Source organism: Cnephaeus nilssonii (genome assembly GCF_951640355.1).
Source record: "Cnephaeus nilssonii genome assembly, chromosome: 16".
NCBI classification, from domain to species: Eukaryota; Metazoa; Chordata; class Mammalia; order Chiroptera; family Vespertilionidae; genus Cnephaeus; species Cnephaeus nilssonii.
Window position 1 is genome coordinate 39,891,196 of NC_137087.1, and position 25,626 is coordinate 39,916,821.

At 38.6% G+C, this 25,626-nt stretch overlaps 1 protein-coding gene across 1 annotated transcript; it reads right to left on the minus strand.

Annotated features, from left to right (window-relative positions):
- Positions 1 to 1,655: 1,655 nt before the first annotated feature.
- On the minus strand, positions 1,656 to 24,183 carry NOC3L (NOC3 like DNA replication regulator). The gene is made up of 21 exons (XM_079793653.1): positions 24,061 to 24,183; positions 22,848 to 23,055; positions 19,246 to 19,378; positions 18,345 to 18,502; positions 17,716 to 17,769; positions 16,598 to 16,728; positions 14,798 to 14,959; positions 14,493 to 14,586; positions 13,427 to 13,602; positions 12,900 to 13,028; positions 11,142 to 11,273; positions 9,668 to 9,748; positions 8,655 to 8,755; positions 7,509 to 7,581; positions 7,366 to 7,429; positions 7,208 to 7,279; positions 6,715 to 6,896; positions 5,293 to 5,421; positions 4,521 to 4,618; positions 2,997 to 3,081; positions 1,656 to 2,647 (listed from the first exon to the last, which is right to left on the minus strand). The coding sequence occupies exons 1-21, from the start codon at positions 24,067 to 24,069 to the stop codon at positions 2,519 to 2,521; spliced, it is 2,400 nt and encodes a 799-aa protein (XP_079649779.1). The 5' UTR covers positions 24,070 to 24,183; the 3' UTR covers positions 1,656 to 2,518.
- Between the last annotated feature and the right edge of the window lie 1,443 nt (positions 24,184 to 25,626).

The following is a 25,626-nucleotide window of genomic DNA, read 5'->3' on the forward strand; positions in this document are numbered from 1 at the left end:
AACAAAAGTGAGTTACAGGTGCCTTGTTTTTAATCAGATTTTGCTTTTGTAGAAGCATCTGAAGACACTGGAGGCTCATTCATGAAAGTGGCCACCCCCCTACTGTTACATAGGTACATCTTCCCCTCCAACATTTCTTTTGACCTCTCCTTGCTTAATTCTGAAAAGTAGTCGGAGCTTGCATACTGGCCTGGTAAACTTGAGTTAACTCTAAGACCAAGCTGCACAGCTCCGTTCCCAGGCAAATGGAAGAGCACAATTTTCCTGGCTGGTGAATGGCCTTGTACATGGCAGAGAAGCCTGCAGGGAAAGTGCTCTCCAATAGCTGCCTCTGACTCCTTTCAGTTGCTTCTGTCACATCAGCAGTGAGGCGAGAAGAGGTGAATGCTGGGAGATCGCCTCTTACACAAAGTCCACACTTGGGTCAACATTTCGCCGATACAGTGGCTCGCTAACAATTCGTGTGTTCTCTGCCACCTCCATGCATCAACTTCTTAAAAGCAACTCTTGATTGATGGCTAGGTATTCTGACAGAGGAATACCTGAAGTGAATATTTCTGAAATACTTGCTGAATCTCCACGATTATCCAACTATTCATATAGGTCTCTTAGATCCAGAATATACTGTGCTCAAGCCCGCCACCAAGCAGGCCTCTGAAACCCCTATTTCAGATGACACAGGTCTCCGAACTTTGCAATAACTCACTCTGACACTGAATGGGGTAATGTCGAATTTTGTGGGTGTGAATGACTTAACTCTTGCAAGGTCATGGAAGACTGAGGCTGACTCCCATTATTACCCCACTTCACTTTTAAGTGCCTAGCACAGTGCTAAAAGCACACAGTAGGTGCCCAATATTTGTCTAGTTTAAAAAAAATGAATAAGGCTGTAGCTTAGTATAGCCTCAAGGTGTGTCTGTTTGTGTGTGCCTGTTATCATTAATGACTGCCATTATTCAGTTCTGAAAATGAAACTCATTAATACAAGGCTATGTAAATAAATGCACAAATATATTTCATCCTCAAATTCATATAGGATATTCAGAACCTAGATATATAACTTTATGGTCCTACTGTGATTATATATGTAACAAAAGGGTTAAAAACATAATACAAGTGTGAAAATAGTTGAATTTCTATTTTAAAATTTACTTTTCACCTAGTTTCTACTGCCAAAGTGAAATATGTTTTTGTCTATATTTGGGAAATAAATGACTTGTGGCATGTATTGGTGACTTGTGCTCTGATATGGAAAGACACTTTGGTCATCCAAACTATTTCTAACATTCCTGAACTTTGTTCTATGTCTAAAAGGTGGGTTAAAAGCAAGTATTTATATGTTGAATCATACACTTCTCATCATTAAATAATCAAGCCTAAAAAATCTGATCTTAAGAAACCACATACAAGAACATGCTAAGAGATTACATGCACTGTTAAAGCTAGTATTCCCAATGGAGGAATGATAACGCAACTTTCTCTTTTCATTTACTTCATGACAAAAATAGAGCATTAAGCACTAGGCCAAAATCATTGGCTTCTATAGCTCTGAAGCAATAACTGATCTACTCAGTTGGACTGCTGTGAATTTTTTTTTTTATTCTCACATTACAAGAATAGGAAGCAGGAAAAGCAACTATTTTATTCAATTATTCACAGGAGAAATTTTTATAACCTAGTCATTAAACACTTATTTCATAGACCATTCTTAGAATATGGTAACAGCTGTATTATATTGCTTTATAATTATAAGAATAAGGCATTTTACCAAAGCCCTTCCCTGGGTACCCTTTATCCTTAAAACAGAATGGTAAGATGTGGGGCAGTTCTTCCCCCACCACCCTCCAGAGCATGCCAAAAAATGCAAAGAACTCTGAAGACCAGAATCACATTCAAACTTTCTTTGAAAGTAGCCAGAATGAGCACTTGTCCTTTTTTCAAAGGTCAGATGAGGTTCCTTCTTGAAGTGTACCTACCATCCAGCAAGAGCCAATGAACCTGGTGTCCAATTTCAAGCTATTTTTTCTTTTCTCAAAAATTTTCATAAAAACATACAGAAATTTATAATTTTTTTCTCACTTCCAACTATGGTGGTGTAATAGAAATAGATTTATTTAGTTTTAAAGAGTAGCTAGTTGAACTGTAAAAAAAAATCTCACCGTCTTGTTTATTCTGTGCTCGCTGCCCTCATTTTAATCCAGCAACTGCATCCCAATAAATTCAGTGCAAAGATTTTTTAAAAAACTAACTTAATATGTATATTAAATTTCAAAAAGGCAACATCATTAAGAAAGAAGTTTCCAAACAGTAGGGGAGGAAAAGGCTTTGGATTCTCCTTTCTCAATGAAAAGACGTTTCAGAATTAGGGCAGAACCCTGCACCACGCAAAGGGTAACTCTTCCTCCTTGGGGAATTTTCTTTGGAAGTTTCCCTGTACAAAAAGAGAACCATTGTCTTAACGTGCGTCTGCACAAATACACAAGTGCACAGGAACGTCCACTGGCTCTTCATCCTTCTGCTACCGCAGTAGTGTCTTCAAATATTTGGTGAAATCCAGAGGCAACTGAGTAGCGACTTCATTGCAAAGTCTTTTGGTTAGCTGATTTAAATCTTCATTCAAAAATGAATCCCCTTGTAAAACTTTATCCTGAAGAAATATTAAAAGTATGAGTTAAAAGTTCTTATGCCAACAACAAAAGCCAAGCTGTGAACAGAGCTAAAAATGGCAACAGCTAACACCAAACCAACCACATGTGACCTGTAATGACAGGGCTGGGTCCAGTCGTGGGCATACCCTGCCCTGAATGAGACAGTCCCATGACTGTCTCTATAGAATTCCATCACCAGAGATCCGTCCTACCATCACCAACAAAACATGAAAACAAACAAAAAAATCTACCTATAAACACTTAGGCAAATTGGAAACAGTTATTAAGAGATATATTAGTTTAGTTTTGACTTCATCTTCTAAAAAAATAATGAAAAGTATCACGTACCTTCCTTTTGGAGCTTGAAGTTTCCACAGGAGGATTGAATGTCATTGCTGCCATGCTGTAAGCCTCGAAGAGTTCCACAGCAGATCTACAGCCACAAACAGAAACCCAGTCACAAAGACACCACCACACCGCGCACCCTGGAAACAGTGAATCGTACCCAGAGAATGACTCTCTATTCTAAATCCATGCATTAAGATACAACATGATCCTGCTTTTGAAACCAACAAATCAACACACACAAAATAAATCCTAAATTCCCAGGTGTTGACAACATTATCCAACGAACTCCACCTCCCAGAGGTCTGGTATACATTTAGAAACACGGGACTGAACAGAAAAGGCTGAAGAGAAGAGCTCAAACTCAATGTGACCAAATCCCAGCTCAACCACAGTTATGTAAACAACATGCAACCAGTTTAACTTTGTCACAGGAACCAGAGGAGCAAAGCATGGAGTCATCCTCCAGGGACTCTAAACAGCTCAACCCTTCAGTTGTTGGCCTGGATTAAAGCCAGGAGAACTATTCTCCAGAGAGAATAAATGTCTATAACCATGGCATGTAAATGAGTCCTTAATGATTTGGGGTTGGTGCACTCGATGAGGTGATTAGGGTTACACCCCAAGCTCCACTCTCTGGGGAAAAAACAGCAGGAGTCTCCTTTCTCAAGCCTTTGGGATAAACCAGCTGCTCATCTTCCTCTGGAAAAGGAAACCTCTGGCATAAATGAGGCAAGTGTTCAAGAGCTCTGACCAAAACTTGCCATGGGGGAAAAAAGGTAATAAAGAACTGTTTTCTCCCTTTTTTCCCTTTGGAAAACAAGGCTGGAAGACAGGTAGAAAGAATGAAGGAAGAAAGAAAGTAAATGGCCATTTTTTAAATTTTATGGCCAAAAGTTATCTCTATCCTACCCAGAAGTAAAAGGATTTATGGAAAACTGCAGAGTTTATGCCTCCTTTAGAGGGGTAAGCAGCTAATTACTGCCATGTAAAAAATATGGCCCCATGTGGCCAAACCTCCCAGAGTGTGAGGTGAAAGCCGGAGGCAGTGATCCAAGCTTCCTGCGGGTCAGGAGGCCCAGGAGAGAAACCGCTGCCTCCCGGACGCCGTGTTTCCAAAGCACTTTCCTCTCCTCATTCCTCCCTCTGGCCCTCGCAGGACCATTTAAAGAAAAAAAAGAAAGAATCTCATTGTATTGGACTGATGGATCTTCACATAAGCGAGTACGGCACTGTCTTATTAACTGTTGAACTGGAGTCATGGGCACATGGGGAATCACTATTCTTTCTACTTATCTGTATGTGTAAAAAAAAAAAAAAAATGTGTGATTACCTGAAACAAACAAATAAAATCAGAGGCAGCATGTTTTCTCTCTAGAACAATTCAGGAATATAAGTGAGACCTAATCCAGATAACCAACTAACACTTTACATGTTAACTCTATTACGTTATAAGACAGACTTCTCCCGGTACAGAGCTATCAGCTGAAATGTATGGTTTTATAATAAGGCGATGCTAGCTACTACCTTCGGCTCAACTCTGGTTTGAGTGCTTCAGAGCCTTCCAGAGGGGCTCCCGCGATCAGGTGAGCTGCCAATCTCCGCACGATGGGATGGAAATGTCGCTGAAGGGGAAACAGGACAGCATTTGTACAGGTCAGTGTTTTATAAAACACTTGCTACAGTGAAGATTTTTTTTTTTACAATGAAGATTTTACTTAATAAGCACTAATTTTTTAAAAAAACTATAGATGTACATGTAATTCATAAGAACCACATAACTACAGGAAAAACACTACCTTTGTTCACAGGATTACAACACAAATCTGATGAGCAAGTCACCAGTGACAAAGCACAGTCTCGCTTTTACAGTAGGAAAAGAAAAATCAAAAAGCAACTTCTCTTTCACAGGGAAAAAGTTCAATCACAACAGGCTTCCTGAATCGTATTTTCTGAGTCTCACTCTAATGCCGGCCACACCGTAGGACCACAACGTAGGTGAAACCCTCTCCACACTGGCAGGTGGGCCTGTGACGTCTCCTTGGATGGGAGCCAATACAAATGTGCCCGGGACGGGAAATATTCCAACGAATTCTACCCCACAAAACTGTCGTTTTCAGCTTCCTTAAAAAATGTATTTCAACATCTTCGAGTAGGAAGAGCGAAGTGAAATGTAGGCTATTAAAACACATATTCTAGGAAAGGACCCAGAACAAAATACACTAAGTACTCTGGCAACAACAACTACTGGGAAAAGCTGAACACAACTGCTCGCACAGTGAGAGGGAGGGGTGCTTACCCGCAGAGCGTGCAGCTCCCACAGAGCGGTGTTCTGGGCGTTGCAGTACTCGGGCTCGTCCAGCTCAGGAAGGAAAACCCCGCTTCCCTGAGACTCATTGTCAAGCAACAGGTCTGTCTTGGGGAAAGTCTGAAAAAATGTCACATAAGAAGGATTAATTAAGTTAATATTATTCGTTTAAAGACAGTTACTGGGTTCTGCACGTTTATTTATACTTAAATTTCATTTGGTTTTATGGCTATATAAGAGCTATAAGCCCATGAGCTTCATACCCAGGTTTAATTTTGTAAATTTAAGCTTATACCATAAGAGAACCAAAACTGCAAAAGATTATTTTCTTGGCTTGCTCTGAAAAGAACTTATTTTATCTTGCAAGAGAAAATAGAATATTCTTTTCACCCAGAAATCCCACTTTTAGGAATCTTTCCTAAAGAAATAATTACATTAGATACACATAAAGATATTCACTATAACATTAATTGTTAATAGCAGAAACAACCTATATGCCCATGAAAAGAAAAATACAAAATATAAAAGCCAGACTGCCTAAATTTGAATCCCACCTCTGCCACTTCTCAGTAGCAGCATCACTTTAGGCAAGTCACTCCTCCTCTGGACCTCACTTTTCCCCATCTATAAAATGGGAACAATAATAGCTACTTCACAAAGCTCTCATGAAAATGAAGCAAGTTAAGTTTTGTAACACATTTTCACAGTGGCAGTCACAAAGTAAGAACTATAGGTGTTAAACAAACAACCTCATTTACTCATTAAAGAGACAAGGTAGTTATATTTGTACTGACACAAAAATGTGTTCATCACCATTAAGTGTTAAAAAAATATTGTAGAACAATATGTACATCATAATCCCCACAACCCCCTTTCTATTTAAAAAAAAAAAAAAGCTATGTTGTTTGTGTGCGTTTGGTGTGTTTATATATGAATTTAAAAAAAAGTCAGCTGGGATACCCACTAAATGGTAAAACCTGTAACCTCTGGAGAGTGTCAAGAGGGGCCGAATGCTTTCCTTTTGTAACTTAACGGACTTCCTTTATCATATGATTTTGTTACAGGTGTGAATTACTTTTTTTTTAATGATTTTATTGATTTTAGAGAAGAAGGAAGAGAGAGAGAGACAGAAATATCAATGAGAGAGAAACAAACATCGATCAGCGGCCTCTTGTATGGCACCTGCTGGGGATCAAGCCCACAAGCTGGGCACACGCCCTGACTCGGAATCGAGCTGGTGACCTGGTGCATGGGTCAACACTCAACCACTGAGCCACAGTGGCCGGGCAGGTATGAATTACTTCTAATTAAATAATAATGTAACAGGGGAGTGGAATGGATGGACACACACACCCCAAACGAAACACCATCGTGGCACTGCCAGAACTTAGCTCTCTTTGGTGTATCACTCACATGCATCAATATCCTGTTAGTTGCTAAAATGCCAATGCTTGAGTTGGGAAGGACGTGAAGAGCAAGGGTGCAGAGGCGCTTGATGAAGGCCAGGGCTCGCTGCTGAGAAACCTGCTTCCTGCGCTTGGTGAGCATGACATCGAGGCACTGGAGCACAATCTCAACCCCTTCATTGGTCGCACCTGAAACAGCAGACAGACCCTTCATTACTTCTCCATGATCCAAGTTCACCTGCCCCAGAAACCCAAGCTCAACTGTCACAGGTCCCACATCAGGCCCCAGCCCAGGACGTAGGGCTGTACTGCATCTCCAGTCACTTCTCCCCGGTTCTCGCTCTCCCTGTCTAACACGAAGTTACATACACATGTGGCACTGGCAGGCCAGCACTTCATACACCCGTTCCTATTTCTCATTGTTCATTGGCTATCATTCTGGCCGCAACATATTCGTAAAGGAACTATTTATGAAAGACACATTATCTAAACATACGTACCTGCATGTAACTTGAACAGTGTTTTGTAGAGATGTGTATAGAACTTCATTGGATCGATATTCAGAACATCACCTTTTGAAATGACAACAAACACCAATTAGAAACGTTACAGCCTCCAAAGCTAAAACAAACAAAACTTGATTATGAAGATATCTGACCTTGCCCAGAAAGAATATGAAAAGCGGTCTGGACACAATGAAGACTTTCTTGATAGCTTAGGTCCTTAAAAAAAAAAAAAAGATATTAAGGATAATAATACCATTTATATCTTAAAAAGTAATTCATTAATAGAGATACTTACACCAGACTCAATGAGACTATGTAGAACTACTAATAAATCATCAAAAAACTCCACATTTATAAGGTGAGCGAACCTAAAAATCAAACAAAACATAGTTAAAAGGAAACCTAAAAACAGAAATAAAGCAGCCACAAATTAAACTTGATTTTAAATTTATAATTTTAATATTCCTTATTCCAAATATTAGCTATGATAGAGATGATGGAGAAGACTATTGTTACTTCTCATTCATTCAGACTGACCTTTTGACCATCCATAGTTGGACACTATAGTCAGCAGGAACATATGAGGCACTAAACAAACTAATACAGTATTTCAAAAATACTTCTGCCCTGGGAAACAAGTTGCTAAGCTTACCGGGCATCCAGCACTGTTCTAAGCCCTAAGAGCACAAGCAGCATCAGCTTCCAGGAACATGGGTGGTGGGAAGAAGGAAGGAGGAAAGATTCTTCTATTTATAAGAATATGGACACCATGAAAGCTTTAAGGGAAAGGAAGGTGGAGCTGGTGTCTAGTTCAGGCTCTGCAATGAATTACCTTTATGACCCTAGGTTAACCTTTTGCACTCGGATGTCGAGTGTGACTCGACACGGTTAGCATCGGTAGCAGCTCGAGAAAAAAGCAAGCGAGTGCAAAGGGCTAGGTCACAGGACTGGCCTGGGCTTCTATTTCTAGAAATAACTGAGATCACCCACTAGAGTTAAAGAGAAAGAATCATGGGAGCTACTAAACGTCAGAGTACTTTACACAATATAAAAGATTAGGCCCTGAACTAGATAAAGGATGTCTCTTCAGTATTAATGCAAGAGCCTTTGACACCATGTAAATCTTAGAACTGGAAAGGACCTACAAGTCACACATTCCCCGTCTATTGGTACAATCTTTTTAGGATGCAGTTTGGCAATATTTATCAAAATTTAAAATGAACATACCCTTTGGCTTAACAATGATATAAACCCAAGTACATGAAGATACTTCCAAAGCAGCCAAATAAAAATAATACAAGGAAAGGCTGGTGACCAAAAATAAAGAGAACTGAGAAGGACACTGAGTCATCATTAGTAAACCCTGTCCAAAACTCATGGTTACTTCGTTCTTATTTACTTAGAAAGAATCTAAAAGGTTTCAACCTACACAAGCCCTTACTTGGCAAGACCTTCTAGAACTGCTGGCAGGAGAGGGGACCTCTGGGCCTTCTTCAATATTCTGAAGTAAGTTACAAACACTATATTCAATGTCTCCGTGTGCTGGCCAAAGAAACAGACAGCATGACGTCAGTACAACGCAGTACACTTTCTCCTGAATTACTGTAACTATCATCAAAGCTCAACCTTTTTACCCCTTTCCCTCCCTCCCAACAATGCAATCTTGGGAGCTTTCACAAAGTGAAGCTTTAACAGAATGAAGGTACACATCCTGTGATTTCATAAAACCAGCATTGATCTCATGATAATTTCTCGTACATCTCATATCTAAGCCTCATGAAATAAACCAAAATTATATAACCACTAGAGGCCCGATGCACAAAGATTCGTGCAATAACGGGCCTTCCTTCCCCTGGCTGCTGGCACTGCCTTCGCTCCAGCCGCAGCAGCCTTTCCACTCCAGCCCGTAGCCACCTTTCTGCCTTCCCATGCTGCCCAGAGGCCCGGAGCGGCTGGGGTGGTAAGCATCCCGCCCTGCCCCCGGCTGCTCGGCGCCTGCGTATGCAAATTAACCCTCCATCTTTGTTGGGTTAATTTGCATGCTCACACATGATTGGCTGGTGGGCATCACGAAGGTACAGTCAATTTTCATCTTTCTCTTTTATTAGTATAGTTAAGTTGAAACAATAAATCCCTAAAATAGTTTAACAAAATATTTTAAAAAGCATTGGACAGCGATTTTCAACTTTTTTTCATCTCATGGCACATATAAACTAATTACTAGAATTCTGCAGTACACCAAAAAAATATGCCTTTTGCCAATCTAAAAAAAAAAAAAAACGTATAATTTTGATTAATTCACACTGGATGGGTATTATTATATTGGCTCTTTTTTTTTTTGGACAACCTAAGGGAAAATAGGTCAGTGCCCCTGACTAAATAGTCAGGTATTGCATGTCTAAAATTTCTTGCAGCGCACCAGCTGAAAGTCGCTGGTAGAGGGGAACTGCCTACCAGTTTCAGTTTTTTCTCAGTACTCTCTGAAGCTTCCGCCTCCCGAAGCTCTCGCTCTAGTTTCTCTTCTGCTTTTTTCCACTGAAAATAGATTGAAAAATAAAGAGTATATATTATACCATTGAGTGAAGCAGCAACCTTCAGAGAGATAAAATACGTGAATACTGTGAAACATACAATAATGCCATAGATTCTCTATGAATGCAAATATAAGCAAAGCAGAAAAGCATGGATAAGAAGCATACACAAACCAAACTTAGGACAGTGGTGGCCTCCTGGGAGGAAGGCACTAGAAAGAAAGAAGGAGGCCACAGGGGATTCTAACTCTAACACAATGGTTTCTTTCTTTTCAAGAAAAAAACTGAAGTCTTCATATTTGCTCATTCAGAAAGGGGAATACATGGGATGTGCTATATTATTCTCTGTAGTTTTCTATAATTTTATTTTTTTCAAAAAAGGAAGAATATGCTGAGCCCAGAAATAATTCTTATGGTTAAATCATCTACAATACAAAAGCAAGTCATCACCAAAACTTCCCAAACTCATTTATATACAATGCCTAAAGCCAGATACTATATAGAAATTCAACAAAATATCTATTTGTTTCCACTTCCTTCCGCTCTAAGAGCAGCGAACAATGGTTGCTAAGCTGCCTGAGCCATAGGGGACTGCCTGAGAAAGTTTCTTCCCTCATGTGCGGCTGATAAAGAGCTGGGCCTTTGTTTCCCCACCACAGTTATGTATCCAACTTCCGTTAGGATAGTATGGTATAAATAATGAAAACATTTACCTTCATTTGTTTAGTAATTAAGTCTAACTTGATAATTCTGTCATGTTTTCAAAATTTTTAGACACATGCAAAAATGGATATCCTGGAAATTATTTGTTATTTTATTTTCATAAGCAATTTGATAACCCTAATAAACTGTTTAGAAATGTTTGAGAAATGATAACAACAGACAGTGGTAGTGGTAGCTAACGTTTATAAAGCACGCCGGGCTACGCACGCTGCCTGGTGCTTTACATACGTTATCTTACTGAAACTGCACAAGGACTCGGCAAGACAGGTACTATTAATTAGCTCCATTTCTCAACATTAAAAACAAAAAGAAATGTGTCCAGGGTCTAATAGTAAATAAACAAAGGTTTCAGATACAATAAAGGAACATGATTCAATGAACAAAAACCCACGTTGTTGCTAACTTCACAAAAAGACACCCTTTCTGTTAAGGAAAGAACCTGGTTTGTCACAAGGAATCTAAGATGAAGATAAACGCCAGCATGGCAAGAAAATCTTTTTCTCTGCTGCTCTCCTTCCAGTAAATCTTCAGTTTAAATTGATTTAATTAAGTATTTTTTTGTAATAACTGGGAAAACTAAACTCTTTAAATAGTTACAATCATGATTTAACAATGATTTTACCTGTTCTTATACATAATTTTAATCTAAAATCAAAACAAAAAATAAATCAAACCTTTCTTTGCATTCTTGATAGGTTTTTTCTCTTTTCCTTGAAAGTCATGAATTTTTTTGGTTTATTAATGTCCTCTGTATCTTTTTTCACTTCTACTTCCTTGATTCTTAGGCACAAGAATGTTTTTAGCATCTAATATTGAAGAAGACACAAATGTAAGTATTAAATTTATATTGCCCTCAAAAACTTTATACAGAAAAATATGCACTTAACAATGTTATTTCCCCCCTTCGTGCAAAAAAAAGAAAAAGAAAAAACCATCTTTGAACTATCTTTTATCACATTTCACATAAAGATCTGTTATATTTTTGCTAAACATATTTGGTAACTTGTGTCTATGAAAACACAAATACTATTTGGCTAAATACAAGTAATATTATTCTGCAGTTTGATGACAGTAACAAAGAGGGAGCACATTCTTTGGCACTGGCAGACAGGATTACAAAGAGCAGACAGGCCAGAAAAAGGTTTGAACCAATATTGGAGGAGGGGATATAAATTAGGTATTACTTTTGTTTCTTTTTTGAAATACGTGTATTTTTTATTGATTTCAGAGAGGAAGGGAGAGATAGAAACATCAATGATGAGAGAGAATCATTGATTGGCTGCCTCCTGCCCACCCCCTACTGGGGAACGAGCCCACAACCCGAGCATGTGCCCTTGATCAGAATCGAATCTGGGACCCTTTAGTCCACAGGCTGACCTGAGCCAAACTGGCTAGAGCATAAATTAGGTATTTCTAAACCCGCTTTAATTTCCCATTTACCAAATGGAAAAATGTTGATCATATGATACAAACTTTTAGTTATAAGATATGTAAGTTCTGGAGATCTAAAGTATAGCATGGTGACTATCCTATATAATAAAAGGCTAATATGCAAATCAACCCAACAGCGAAATGACCGCTATGACACGCACTGACCACCAGGGGGCAGACACTCAACACAGGAGCTGCCCTCGGTGGTCAGTGTGCTCCCACAGGGGGAGTGCCGCTCAGCCAGAAGCCAGGCTCGCGATGGGAAAGCCTCTCCCACCTCCGCAGCAGCTTTAAGGATGTCTGACTTAAGCCATCAGTCAGACATCCCCCGAGGGCTCCTGGACTGTGAGAGGGCGCAGGCCGGGCTGAAGGACCCCCCTGAGTGCATGAATTTCATGCATCAAGCCTCTAGTAGTTAATACTGTATCATATACTTGAAATTTGCTAAGAGAGTAGATCTTCAGTATTTTCACCACACAGGAAAAAAGGTAACCATGAGAGGTGATGAATGTCTTAATTACCTTGATTGCGGTAATCATTTCACAATGTATACATATATTAAATCATCACATTGTACTCTTTAAAACCCAACAAATTAAAAAATGCAGTTTATAATTCTAACATCACTAAAATGAAAGTGTTTCCCTGTGACCAAGTTTCATGTTCAAACCTTATTATCTGATCACGCTACAATTCTGAATAAAGACACCAAATATTTTCTCTACTTAAGTACAATATTTATAATTTTCGCAGTTCAACTAAAATTATCAGCTTTAATGAAAGGGATCTGATGGCAAAGCAAGACTGAAATTAGGAACTGAAACAGTAGAAATTGTGAGCTGAGCAATCAAAACTATATGACTAGGTTACATTTGGGGAATTGAGTATTTTCCCTTTCTACTTTACACACTTCTATAAAGAATAAATACCACATAGCAACTGAAAATTAACTTTGTAATTTAAAAACAAAAACAGTGTAAAGTAAAATGCGAAAAACTTACCTCTGGCCTAACGTCATAATTTCTGCCCTTCACAAATCCAGAAATCACTTTGATTACTCCAAGGGAAGCTTGGCCTAATTTATCTTGCTTAAAAAGTTTCTTAACTGCCTCGCAGCACATTTCAGATATCTGAAAAACAAAATGTTACACTCAACTGGTGTTTTTCAGCCTCAGCACTACTGACATTTGGGGCTAGAGAAGTCTTTATTGTGGGGGGCTATCCTGTGCACTGTAGGATGTTCAGATGCCTGGCCTTTATCCACTACAAGGCAGTTTACACCCCCAACCACCACAGTCTGGACAATCAAAACTGGCTGTCGGCACAGCCTAATGCTCCCTGGAGGGCAAAACTGCCTCCTGTTCAAAGCCACTGCACTAAACTTATAGGGATCAAATAGTTTTCTTAAAGAAACAGTGTTTAGTAAAGTGATTCTATTTTAGCTCCAAATATTTTTTGAGAGAAAAAAGCCATACAGTCTATAATTTTCTGTTAAGCCCAACAGCAACAATCATTTAGAGCAGCCCACCGATTTTGACAGGTCATTCATGAGAGGGACAATCAAGACGATGATGTTGTTGTGAAAGTTGAAATGAGGCAGTGCCACCAGTAGCTCACACAGGCTCTTCACGGCCACTTCTGCCAGGCCTTTGTATGCCTTTAAGGAAACTACATTACTTTTCTTCAGCTTCCTTTGCTTCCAGTCTAATCAAAAGATAACTCTAATTACTTACTTTACTCATTGGTCAAAACTTCAGCTAATTACCTTTCTTTTATAGTAATATGCGATAATATGAAAACTCAACCGACCATGCAAATTCTTAAATATGAGTTGTATCTATCCTTAGACAAGACAAAGGTCATCATCAAAATGTTTCTACACCATCCACCCTCTGACTCTAATCACAATTACCAGAATCTTAGCTTTCCATGTTTTTTAAAAGATACATATATCAGCCTGGCTGGTGTGGCTCAATGGCTGAGTATTGACCCATGAACCAGGTCACAGTTCGATACCCAGACAGGGCTCAGACCAGGGTTGTGGGCTTGATCCCCAGTAGGGAGTGCGCAGGAGGCAGCTGATCAAGGATTCTCTCTCATCATTGATGTTTCCATCTTTCTCTCCCTCTCCCTTCCTCTCTAAAATCAATAAAAACATATTTAAAAACAACAACAAAAACACACAATAAATTCCAACCATTTATGAAGACACATACTAGTACAACTACTTACTAGGTAAAGGATTGCAACAACAATACTAATAACTGATAAAATACAGTCCTTAATACAGGCTAGGCATAGTTATAAGCACTTTCTATCTATTAATTCATTTACTTTTACACAACAATCCTGTGAGTTAAGGACTAGCATTATTCCTACTTAATAGCTAGAAAAACTGAAGCACAGGAGATTAAATGATTTGCACATCACATAGGTGTTAAGTGATGAGCCAAGATTTGAACCCAGAAAGTCTGACTTGAGACTCTGCTCCTGACCATACACTATACTGACAGCCAACACACAGCACAGAATAGAGAATTCACCTTCCTGACCAAAGCTAAGTATGTTACATGCTTTCAAGATGTTTACTATACCTTTAACCACTTGCTCCAGATTTTCCAAATAAAATTTATATTGGCTAACAAGCCCTTCTTCAAATTCTCTTAATTTTTGGGTTTCTTTGCGGATCTGAAAAGACCAAAAGATCAATCACTTTTTAACATCAAAATATTGAAATCCAAAAATTAGCACAAAATGTTGAGTGCCTAGTATACTAAGCCATGTAAAACCAACCAAACAATACAAACAAACAAAAAAAACCCAACCCTGTTTCTCCCATCTCTAGCTCTCCAAAATTTACAGCTTATTTTCTATAGTACAGTAATTATAGTTAGCATACCTTGGTAGATTTTTCTGCTTCTGTTAGGGGCCGAATTTTATATGAAGGAGTAATGTCTTTAAATAACTCCATTAGAGAAATGATCACCAGCTTTCGAACAGTAACAGCCACATCAGGATCCTGTTCCATCAGCATGGAACGCAATTCTTTCAATTTTTTAACCTGTTAAAGAAATTACTCATCAGGCTAGAGAAATAATGACAGAACAATCATGAACAAAAGCAACAGTCCCACATCTGGCCCAGTAACCAGAATTCACACAATGACTCAAAGAGTCTAGTCAAGCCATACACAACTTGACGCTGCTCCCACTACGGACAGATAAGTCACTGAAGTTATAAAGTAACCATGTTTTTGTTAAATAAGTAGTTAGAAAAAATATAGACTTAAAAAAAATAGTTTAAACTTGTTAATTTACCTGTTTTAAGAAAATCTTTTCAATTGGATTTTCTTGATGCAGGTGTGTCCTATTTCACTAAAAATACTTTTTGAAATATTGCTATATATACACCAATCAAAATTTGTATAATCACACATGTACAAGTTAATCAGGAATTAGTACAATGCATCCACAGGTAACTTAAGCTTCAGAGTTACTCATGGTACTATATTTGTCTGATGCAACGCAGAAGTAAAAAATTGGTTTCAACTAATGTGCGCATTGCTTTGATGAAATACTATTGCCCACTGGAGTGATATCTTGAGAAGCAACACTCTGGCTGATTAACAATGCTTGCCATAGCAGGAGCAGGACAAGTATGTCACCTCCATTTGCCGGCCCTAACTTTTATGAAAAGAGCATGAGGCTCCAGAATTAGAAGACCTGGGTGCCAATCCAGTGGCTGTTAAAATCTAAAAAAATCACTTGAGTTTTTAAAGGCTCTATTTTTCAGCTGTAAGATGAGATCAATAGCTCTTGTCTCTATGGTTTGACAATGATTAAATGAGATGGTACAGATCAGAAATATCCCAAATCCCCCTCCCTGGTTCTGCTCTCCTGACTTTGTTAGAAAAGGACAATTACTACTCCAAAGCATCCCCACAGGAATTTTTTTCTATAAATGTAAATAATCTATTTTATCATCCAATAAACAAGTATTGTCATAGGAGGATGCTTGACACCAATATAACAAAAATAATAGTAACACTTCATATAACTTCATGTCTATTATATCATTCAATCATCACAACAATGTTTTAATATAGGTCCCATCCTCCTTTTAGAGATGAAGAAAATGAATCTTGGCAAAAAACTTACCCAAATTCTAACACACCGTACTTAGAAGAGCCAAGACTACACCTTGGATTTCCTGAGTTGACAAGTTATAACTATCATCACCTCCACTACTGTACTCATGGCCCAATGATAATGCATTATAACTTTCTGATCCATTTCACTTAAATATTTTCTACTTCTAAGTATTCCTAAACTACTCTGTCTTTGGTGTGCGTGTTTCTTACTAAAAACTCTACAGTCAGTCAAGCAAATTTGCAAGTAGGTTCCTCCTCCCTAGCATAATTAATTTGTATAGACTTACCGCTATGAGTTACAACATTGAATCGACTATCTTCATTTAGAGACTCAGAGCATTTATGAAACTTCAGTAAGATTACAGAAGAAATAAAGCTCAGATGTAGAATTAGGCAAGGTTCTGTCTGCTCTCTCATTCTAACTCAGTTACTATGTTTTGCTAATGCTTTTCCTTTTTGTGTGTACTTTAGGTAACAAGAGAATCTTAAGATATTAGACATTTAGACCATATCTAATGTGAAGAACCTAAAGAAATTAAAACTGCTTACATTACTTTCTGGGTCTGATAAAATGGCAGATGCCAAGGCTGCAATATGCAGTTTCTTCTCCTGTAGCTTCTTCTTTCTCTCAATTAAATGCTCTTCTATGGTCAGCTCTCGAATAGGATCTTCAATTATCTCTGAAACAGATTAGGTTTTCCCTCTTAAACATTCCTTTATTTACAAGTGTCCAGGAACCTTATTTCACATCATCCTCTCAACAATCATAAGGCAGGTACTATCAATAGCCCCATTTTATAGATCAGGAAACTGAGGCAAAAGAAAAGTAACTGGCCTATCCTAATAAACCTAGCAGAAATGGGATTCAAATCCAGGCAGTCTGACTCTAGAGCTCATATTATTATGACCATGCTAATAAACCCAGAAGAATTCATATTAATTAAGGGGAAGGACAATCTGATTCAGTTGTTTTAAAAAGTACAGAATATTCTTTGTTTTCAACTCTATTCAGTCCTTTGAACTACACAAAATATGTTCACATTAAGAAATTCACAGGGAACTAGATTTAATAAACTCACAAGTATAATCGGCAACAAGCCTATGAAGGATGGCTGAAAACCATAAAATAGTTGACCTATAATGTCATTTACACTATCAATGAGGTTTGCGAAGCAGAAGTAAAATTTAACCAGCTTGTTCTGTCACAAATTTCAAAGCAATATAGTTTCAAACAATAAAATAAGTTCTTTCCATTTAACTTTAGCTAGAACTATGCTAGCTTTTAGAAACCCACATTTAATCAAACCAAAATGATTTCATACCTCAGAATCATTTTTGTAATTTAAAGCTAAATAGTTAATAGTTATTTGTAGGCAGGTTCTTCACTTACAATTAAAAAGAATTCAAAACAGTTCAATTAACAAGACTCTTCATGCATGCCTACACATTACAAATATTAATGGCATAAATTTTTGCATAATAAAAAGCAACAATCAAATTCCACCAGATAAAACTTTCAAAATGTGAAAAAATGTTCACAATGACCTTGAAATAATCAGTACTCCAAAATGCACATTCCAGATTTTACCTAAAATTATCTCACATATTATATAAAAAATGTAGTTCTCAATGAACAATTTAGCAACTATAAAGATGTATCCCATTACCTTCCTCAAGTTCCATCTCTTCTTGATCCTCTTCATCTTGGTTAGTGTCAAGAACTATGGAAAATATGTATATTAAAAATGTGATAATATACTTAAGTGGTGAAACTATCAAGAAAAGCATGGAAGTGATTAAAATAAAACTCAGGAAACTAGTTATTTTTGTGAGGAGGGAGCAATTAGTGATTGAGGGGAGCACAAGGGAAGTTTCTGGGTGCTGGCAGTATTTGTTTCTTGCCCAGATGGTAGCTTTATGGGTGTGTTTTTTGTGGTAATCCACATAACTTCACATCTTTGATTTCTGGATTTTTCTGTGTGTTTTATTTTACAAGAAAAAAGATTCATATAAGAAAAAAAAGGCTAATAAAGGAGAACTAAGATGCTCTAATTTTAGAAACAACAGAATTTGTTAAAATACTCTAAGATCACCTTAACCTCGTAGCTTCAGTTATACTCACAGTACAATAGACACCTAAGATAATCAACTGTATTTCTGGCCAAAATCATAAGCTTGCTATATGACTAACTGTAGCTACTTCTATTTTGTAGATATTGGTAAATCAAAATTAAATTAAATTTTTAATAAAAGAAATGTGATATTTTTAAGGAGCTAAAATTGTTAACTGATTTACCTGGCTTTTCCCTGGTCTGTGGGATTATACCACTTTTATCTTTGATAGGAAGCAAGTGAATCAATTCCTTCTCTGGTGCAGTTTGCAGAGATCGTGGTATTTTTTCATATTTATCTATAATGTTCTCATGCTTTCGTTTCTTGGCGTGAACAGGTTCACTGTAGAAAAAAATTTAATTTTCAGTTTTAATATTTTAAAAAGGAACCTAGAGATCTACCATTTTTAAAGCACAGAAAAATTAACCACTAGCCAAACCTTCACTAGGTATATAAATATTAGCACCTAAACCAGGTACTTAAATAGTAAATGAATAAACTAATTTTGTAGTCTATCACAAAGACTCAAACTATGGCTATATCTAGTTTTCCCTTTAGATGCAAAATTAAGAGGAAAGTTACAGCAGATTCTTTTTGAAGAATATGTCACAGAGCAAACAGGGACATCATGCTATTCTGCGTTCCCCAAAACCTTCAGAGCATAGCATAGACTTAGGAGTTAAAAAGATCTAAGTTTAAATTTCAGATCTACTAGTTGTGGGGAAGCATCAATTTCCTCTCTGTAAATGGGAATAATACCCACCTCACAGAGTAAGGAGGATTGAGAGCATGGCCATAAAGAACTCGGGAATGTTCTGCCAATTCCTCAAACAAAGAAGAGTATTCTTCCCCATTCACTATTCAGACTCAGACGAAATAAAGATGTACACTAAATAAAATCAGCTTGTTTTATTCATGAACATCCTTTATTTAGGAAATAAACTGAATAATAAATAGGGTTTACTCTTTGTAAACATTGTTTGTGTTCAGAGCTGAAGTTCTGCACTAACCACCTACGTAAAATTCAGAACCAAATTTTTAATGCTGAAAGGATGTGAATGATTATAATCTAAATGAAGTATTACCTAGAAGAAAGATCTCGCGTTAGAAAAGATGCTCTTTGTCCTAAATCCTTCATTAACTGTAAGTCATCTTCATCCATCATATCTAAAGGTAGGGCTTCCTCTTCTTCCTCCTCTTCCCTCTCAATCCTTTTACCTGTTACACACACACACACACACACATATAAAATCAGAAATATGTATTAGAGATGTAGAACTCTGCATTTTTGTGTCTACAAAGGAAAAACGTACACTTTTCTAATACCTTAGCCCAGTATTTCTAAATGGGAGCACTACTCACATGATGGGCAGGACAATTCTTTGTGATACAGGGGCATCGTGGGCTAAGCAAAATGCTAGCATCTCTGACCCCTGAAACCTAAATGCCAGGATCACCCCAGGTCACTCTAAGAATAAAAGAACAAATGTCCACACTTTCTACAATGTCTTCCAGCGCATTTGAGAACCAGTGACTTCGCTCCTTAGCTTCATCTGATCGCTGGTGACTTCCACTTCCATTCCACTTCAGCTGCCCGCTCCGAAGGCCACATCCCTAACCCAAGTCCTCACCCCCCTCTCTGAGCACAACCTTTTGTTTTCCCAGTCTCATTCAGTTACTTCCACTGCACCTCTTTTGGCCAAATATGTAGACCAAGCAAGTCAAACTCGCCGCATGCGGCCCACAACGAATATTTTAGCGGCCCAGCCAATGTAACGGTATATAAGATACGTTTTAATAAAAATTTCATAGCTTAATTTTTACAATATCCTGTTATACATAATCTATAATAACAAAAGTGTAATATGCTAACTAGACCAGACGTCCTTCCAGACAACCTTCCGGACAAAGCCGGGTCTGCAAGGGAAGCCCAGGTCCTGGGTGCCTGCCAGTGACGGGAGGGAAACCCGGGTCCTGGGTGCCAGAGGGAAGCTGGTGCCGGCAGCCCAGGGAAGGAAGGCCTACTCTTGCACGAATATCATGCATCGGGCCTCTAACAAACTACAACGTTCACTAATGACTGATTACTATAATCGTGTTGCATTCATTTCCCTTAGGCGCCTTACATGTAGGCACACCATTTCTCTCCACTAATACTAGCAGCGAATATTTTAGCAGCCGATTGCCACGTCATTAGTCTTGTACTGACTTGTTTGGTGTGCACAACAGGAAATATTTCACTTTCGGAGAACAAGAAAAATAGGTCTATTTGCATTACGCTTATTAATTTGTGCAGTTATTCAGTGTCTGGTAAGTTAATGTTCAAGAAAAAATATTTAATTTTTATTAAAATGTTCTATTATTTTATGTTAACGATTATTCATTTATTTCAGCCCCTTGTATTCACCATGTCTCTATTGATATAACCTACATTTCTATGAAAATTGAAGCTTTTGTTTTTTTGCGGCCCACATAAACTTAAACCTTGTTTATTTGGCCCATGTTAGCCTTTGAGTTTGACATGCTTGATGTAGACCTTCAATCCTTTGACCACTCCTTTTTTGTATCTACCAATGTGTTCTATCTTCATATCAGACATGTGGTGACAGCTTACAATTTCAAGTGGGTAAAAGCTTCAATACACACTACTGTCCACCTTGTTTTTTTAAATTAACAATTTATTTTGTAGACGAATGTTAGAACAAAGAGTTTCCTTCTTTCTTGAAACACTCTTCTTTGATTTCTAAAACACTGTACAATTCTGGTTGTCTTCCTAATTCTCTGGCTCCTCCTCAGACCCCATTATATAGGTTTTTCTTCCCATTTCTTAAGTGCTGGGGTTCCTTAAAATTCTGTTCTAGGTTCTCTTATTCTCATACTACACTGTCTTAAGTCTAAGGCTTTAACTACCATCTTTATACTGTTAGTTCCCCAAATTATTCTCTCTAACCCAGGTCTTTCACTTTAAACCTATACTTTTTTTATTATTATTATTGTACTAGAGGCCGATGCATGAAATTCATGCAAAAGTAGGCCCTCGCACCACCCTCCACCCAGTCGTTGTTCTGGAAGGTCATTCCGGAAGGTCAGTCTGCTTTCTGGTCTAATTAGCATATTAGCTCTTTATTATATAGGATTGGGATGACTTTGGTTAACAAAACCATACAGGTTTCATGTGTACAACTTAACAAAACACCATCTGCACATTGAATCGTGCACCGTTGCATGAAGTAAAGTCTCTTTCCGTCCCCATTTATCCCCCTCCTTGCCCTCCTCCAACCCCCCTTTCCCTCTGGCTATCACCATACTATTGTCTGTGTCTATGTGTTACATACATATATAGTTTTTTTGCTTAATTTCTTCACCATTTTACCCCAGCCCCCCCACCCACTCCACTCTCACAGCTGTCAGTCTGTTCTATGTATCTATGCTTCTGTTTCTATTCTGTTTCTTAAATTATTTTTGAACCTTATATCCAACTGCCGGATAGACTTCAACATGTAAGAATGAAATCTTTTCCTTATTTTTAGTATACAATTATTAACACATCATGCTTTTTATTTTTTAATTATACATATATGTATATATGTATATATGTGCATATATATATATATTTTTTTTTTTCCCCCAGAGAAGAAGGGAGAGGGAGAGAGATAGAAACATTAATGATGAGATAGAATCATAGAATGGCTGCCTCCTGCACCCCCTACACTGGGGATCGAGCCTGCAACCCAGGCATATGCCCTGACCGGGAATCGAACCATGACCTCCTGGTTCATAGGTCAATGCTCAACCACTGAGCCATGCCGGCCGGGCCCACATCATGCTTTTTAAATTCTACAGAAATTCAGATGTAAGAGATCTTTAAAAGTATCTAACTCAACCATCACATGTTTTTACAGATTAAATACCTGGCTGATTTAAGGCCACATTGCTTTAAGTACCAAAATCAAGAGAAAAAGCCCAAGTTTCCTGGCTTCCATGCCCATGACCTTTTACATATCACAATAATATGTTGCCAAAAGATCAAACTAAATATAGGTCAGGATTAAGAGAATGAGAAGCACATGGGAAGACTGAATATTCAGATATAGTCAAATATAACTACCCTGAAAGTATCAGTAACATTGTAGAAGAACTGGTCTGACTAAAAATGGTCATATTCCCTACCTGTTTTGAGTACTTGGAGTTCTTGGATAGTTTTACAAAAATAACCCCGACATTTACAGCTCAATTTTACTCCAAGTTTCCAAATGAAAAGAAAGCCAGGCGTTCAGAATACTAAATGAATTTCAGCAACACTGAAAAACGCACCAGAGAAAAGCAATGTTCCTACCTTAGCTAACTGCCAGTGAATGGGAAAGTGGCATGGCATGCTGCCTGGCATTTATTTATTTACAGGGCCATTCTGAGTTTGTTATCCCAAGTATTGTATCTTCAGATCTGCTTTCTAGACATACTAAAAGCAGAGGCTAGTCTAGCTCTTCCTCACAATGAATACTATATTGAAATGTTTTCCTATACTGACTATAAAATTAGAGAGCATATAGGACTACTATCCTTACCTACTCTTAAGAAGGGTGTGTGACCAAGAGGAATTAATAGAATGCAATCATTGGAACATTTTAGAAAAACACTTTAGAACAACTCAATGGAAATTAGAGCACATGAATGCTTTCACAATTACCTGGTCGTTTTTTCTTCGGGTCCTCCAGTGGAATGGGTTTCTTAGACACAGCATCTTTTACAGCTTGCCTTAGTTTCCTCTGTTCTTTTCGGTACTTCTTGAGATTGCTTTGTTGTTTAAATTGCTTATTCTTTAGCTTGTTTTCAAGTTTGACTTTACTAGTTTTTAGCAACTTCCTAAAGCTTGGGACCTGTTTTTTATTTCTTCTCTGGAAAACAACAATAGGAGGAATGCTACATAACCAATAATTTATTATTATTTTAAAAATCAGATTAGAGAGAATTGATTATAAATTTATTAGACCAATTCCACAATTCTAATGTCTCACAGCCAAGATCTGGCATAGAAGAGTTAAAACCAAACTAAGGCATTTATCCTACAGAATGGCACTTGAGCCTCAGTTATTCAACCATGGGTCTTATTGTGACCAGAATCCACAGCTGCTCAAAAGTGTCTAAGACCCCCCATGACCTAATTGCAAATGGTTATTCAAGGCTATCTTAACTACTTTAGCATACTCATAACAAAATGCTGGCTGTCTTTAACAATAACTGACATTTATATATTACTTTACTGTTTACACTGTTCTCCAACATACTACCTCCAACAGCCTAGTTAAGCAACGATTGCCATTATCCTGACATTACTGCTGAAGCTATGGCTTAAGGATTATGCGACGTGTCAAAGACCCGTATACTAACAAAGGCAATACTGAATTCCGGTCTTTGGATTCCAACTCTCTTGATGGTGACCCCTTATTCAGAAATCCAAATCCTAGGGCTAGCTCTAATTTTCTGCAAGAACTGGAGCAAAGCACTTGCTTTCCTATCTTCTTACCCTGTGGGGGGAAGGACTCGTTTCGAATCCTATGACTCACACTATAAATTCACTGAGAACAGGGCCCTGCTTCTCATCTGTAAAATAAGGGGTTCGAAACACAGTCTTGAAGGAACCCTTCAATGTCTGACATCCTAGGGATGCAAGACTCGGTGCTCGTCTCATCGTGGCTACTGAAGCCGAGCGCGATCACAACGGGCAATGAAGGAAGACGCAGGTGTAAGATGCAGACAACGCACCGAACCGAGAGGGAGCCCCGAATCTAGGCCACCGCCCCCGAAACAAGGGCGAAAACCGCCAGAAAGCTACACCAGGCAGCGACTCTCAGCCAAAGGGACCCCTAAACCGCGGGGACCGGGCTTCTGAGGACCCTTACCGCCTTCATCCTTAAATCTGAAAGGCGTTCCGGCGAGACAAACTCTCCAGGGGCAGAGATGATCCACAAATCCTGATGGGGAGACACACGTGCCGCAGCCGCGACACTGCAGAACGGAAGCTGCTGCTGGCCCCGCCCCTTTCTCCGCCGGAAGTGGGGGCGGGACTTCCGCGGACCGGCTCGGGCGGACGCCCTCTCGCGGGGACCGTCTTGCGGTCCGGGGCCGGCGTCGCCAAAGTGTCCCGGGGCGGATAACTTACTGGCTCCGAATCTTTGACTCTTTCCGGATTTCCTTAAAAGTGGGAAATGGGGCTCCACCTCTGAGAACGAAAGGACTCGATGTTTTCAGTCACCTCTCTGCATGTTGTGCCTCTCCCCACGTAGGTACCTCATAGTTGTGTTAGACTGTTGGTGTTTTTTGGTAATATTCTTCCTCCCGTTAAGTCTTGAGGGCCGAGAAAAACTTATTCTTTTTGTGTAATGCCGGCGCTTTCCTGACCCTCGACCAGCTCTCCGGGCGTGTTTGTGCAATGCCGAATTTCTCAGGACCTTCCGCCGCTCACAAGTGTGTGATTCTTGATTTAAAAAAAAAAAAAAAAAAAAACACTTTTGCTTTAATAGCCATTGCCTGACAGGTTACATCAGTGAGATTCGTGTGCATTTCAGTATTTTGCAACTGTATTACCTTTGTGTAAATGGTATTGCCTGCTTAGCAATTCCGCCAACATTTTAACAGGTAGATGTATGCACTGCAAGAAGAACATGTTTTTCAAAATGATTGATTCTAAGAGACCTTTCTTCATGAATAAATTTAAGAATTCCACTTCGGGTTATTAAAAAAAAAAGACCAAAAAAAGTCTATGGTTCTTGAGCACATTGCGGACACTGCGTCTGGCCTGACAGTCCTGAGCCAAGTGGGAAAAGAGAGCAGAGGCTCAAAAAGATTCCAAGTTTCCTGGGGGTGTTGGTCTTAGAGAGACTGAGAAGAAACCTCCCAATTTCTGTATCTCACCTCAAAAAGCAAGAATCCCATTCTCTCTGGAATTCTTTCCATTTCTTCCAACCTCCCCAACTTCCCCATGGCTCTCTGTCCTAACACACATTCTCAGAAACAGCAGAGCCTGTCCCAGTGGAGCATTACTTCATCAAGCAAATCGAAAACGTTTGCCTGTGGTCTTCCCAAGTGTCTGAATTCTTTCCCAAACAACAACTTACCCATGGTTACTCCCATCATTTTTTGGCCTTCCCTGCAGTCTCACCAGGCACCGGCATTTCAGTTCAAAACCAAATACCAGCTTTATCAGACTCCTTTATCACTAATTATCCCTTCTTTCCTATATTCTTTCCCTCCCTGATGGACCCTTCCCCTTGGCCTATAAAGATCTTCAAATCTCTTCCATCCTCAAGTTTTTTTTCCTAAGGACGCTATCTCCATAGGTAGGTAGATAGATAGATAGATAGATAGATAGATAGATAGATAGATAGATAATGGATGGATTTTAGAGAGGAAGGAAGAGGGAGAGAGAGAAAAACATCAATAATGAGAGAATCATTGATTGGCTGCCT

Bases quoted from the DNA above. Each gene is read 5' to 3' on its own strand.
- NOC3L (XM_079793653.1), bottom strand. The intron at 14,587-14,797 runs GTATGCTAACTA...TGGTCTTTTCAG, and splicing joins AAGCAGAAAAATCTACCAAG to ATCCGCAAAGAAACCCAAAA. The intron at 7,280-7,365 runs GTCAGATATCTT...TCATTTCAAAAG, and splicing joins TCATATTCTTTCTGGGCAAG to GTGATGTTCTGAATATCGAT.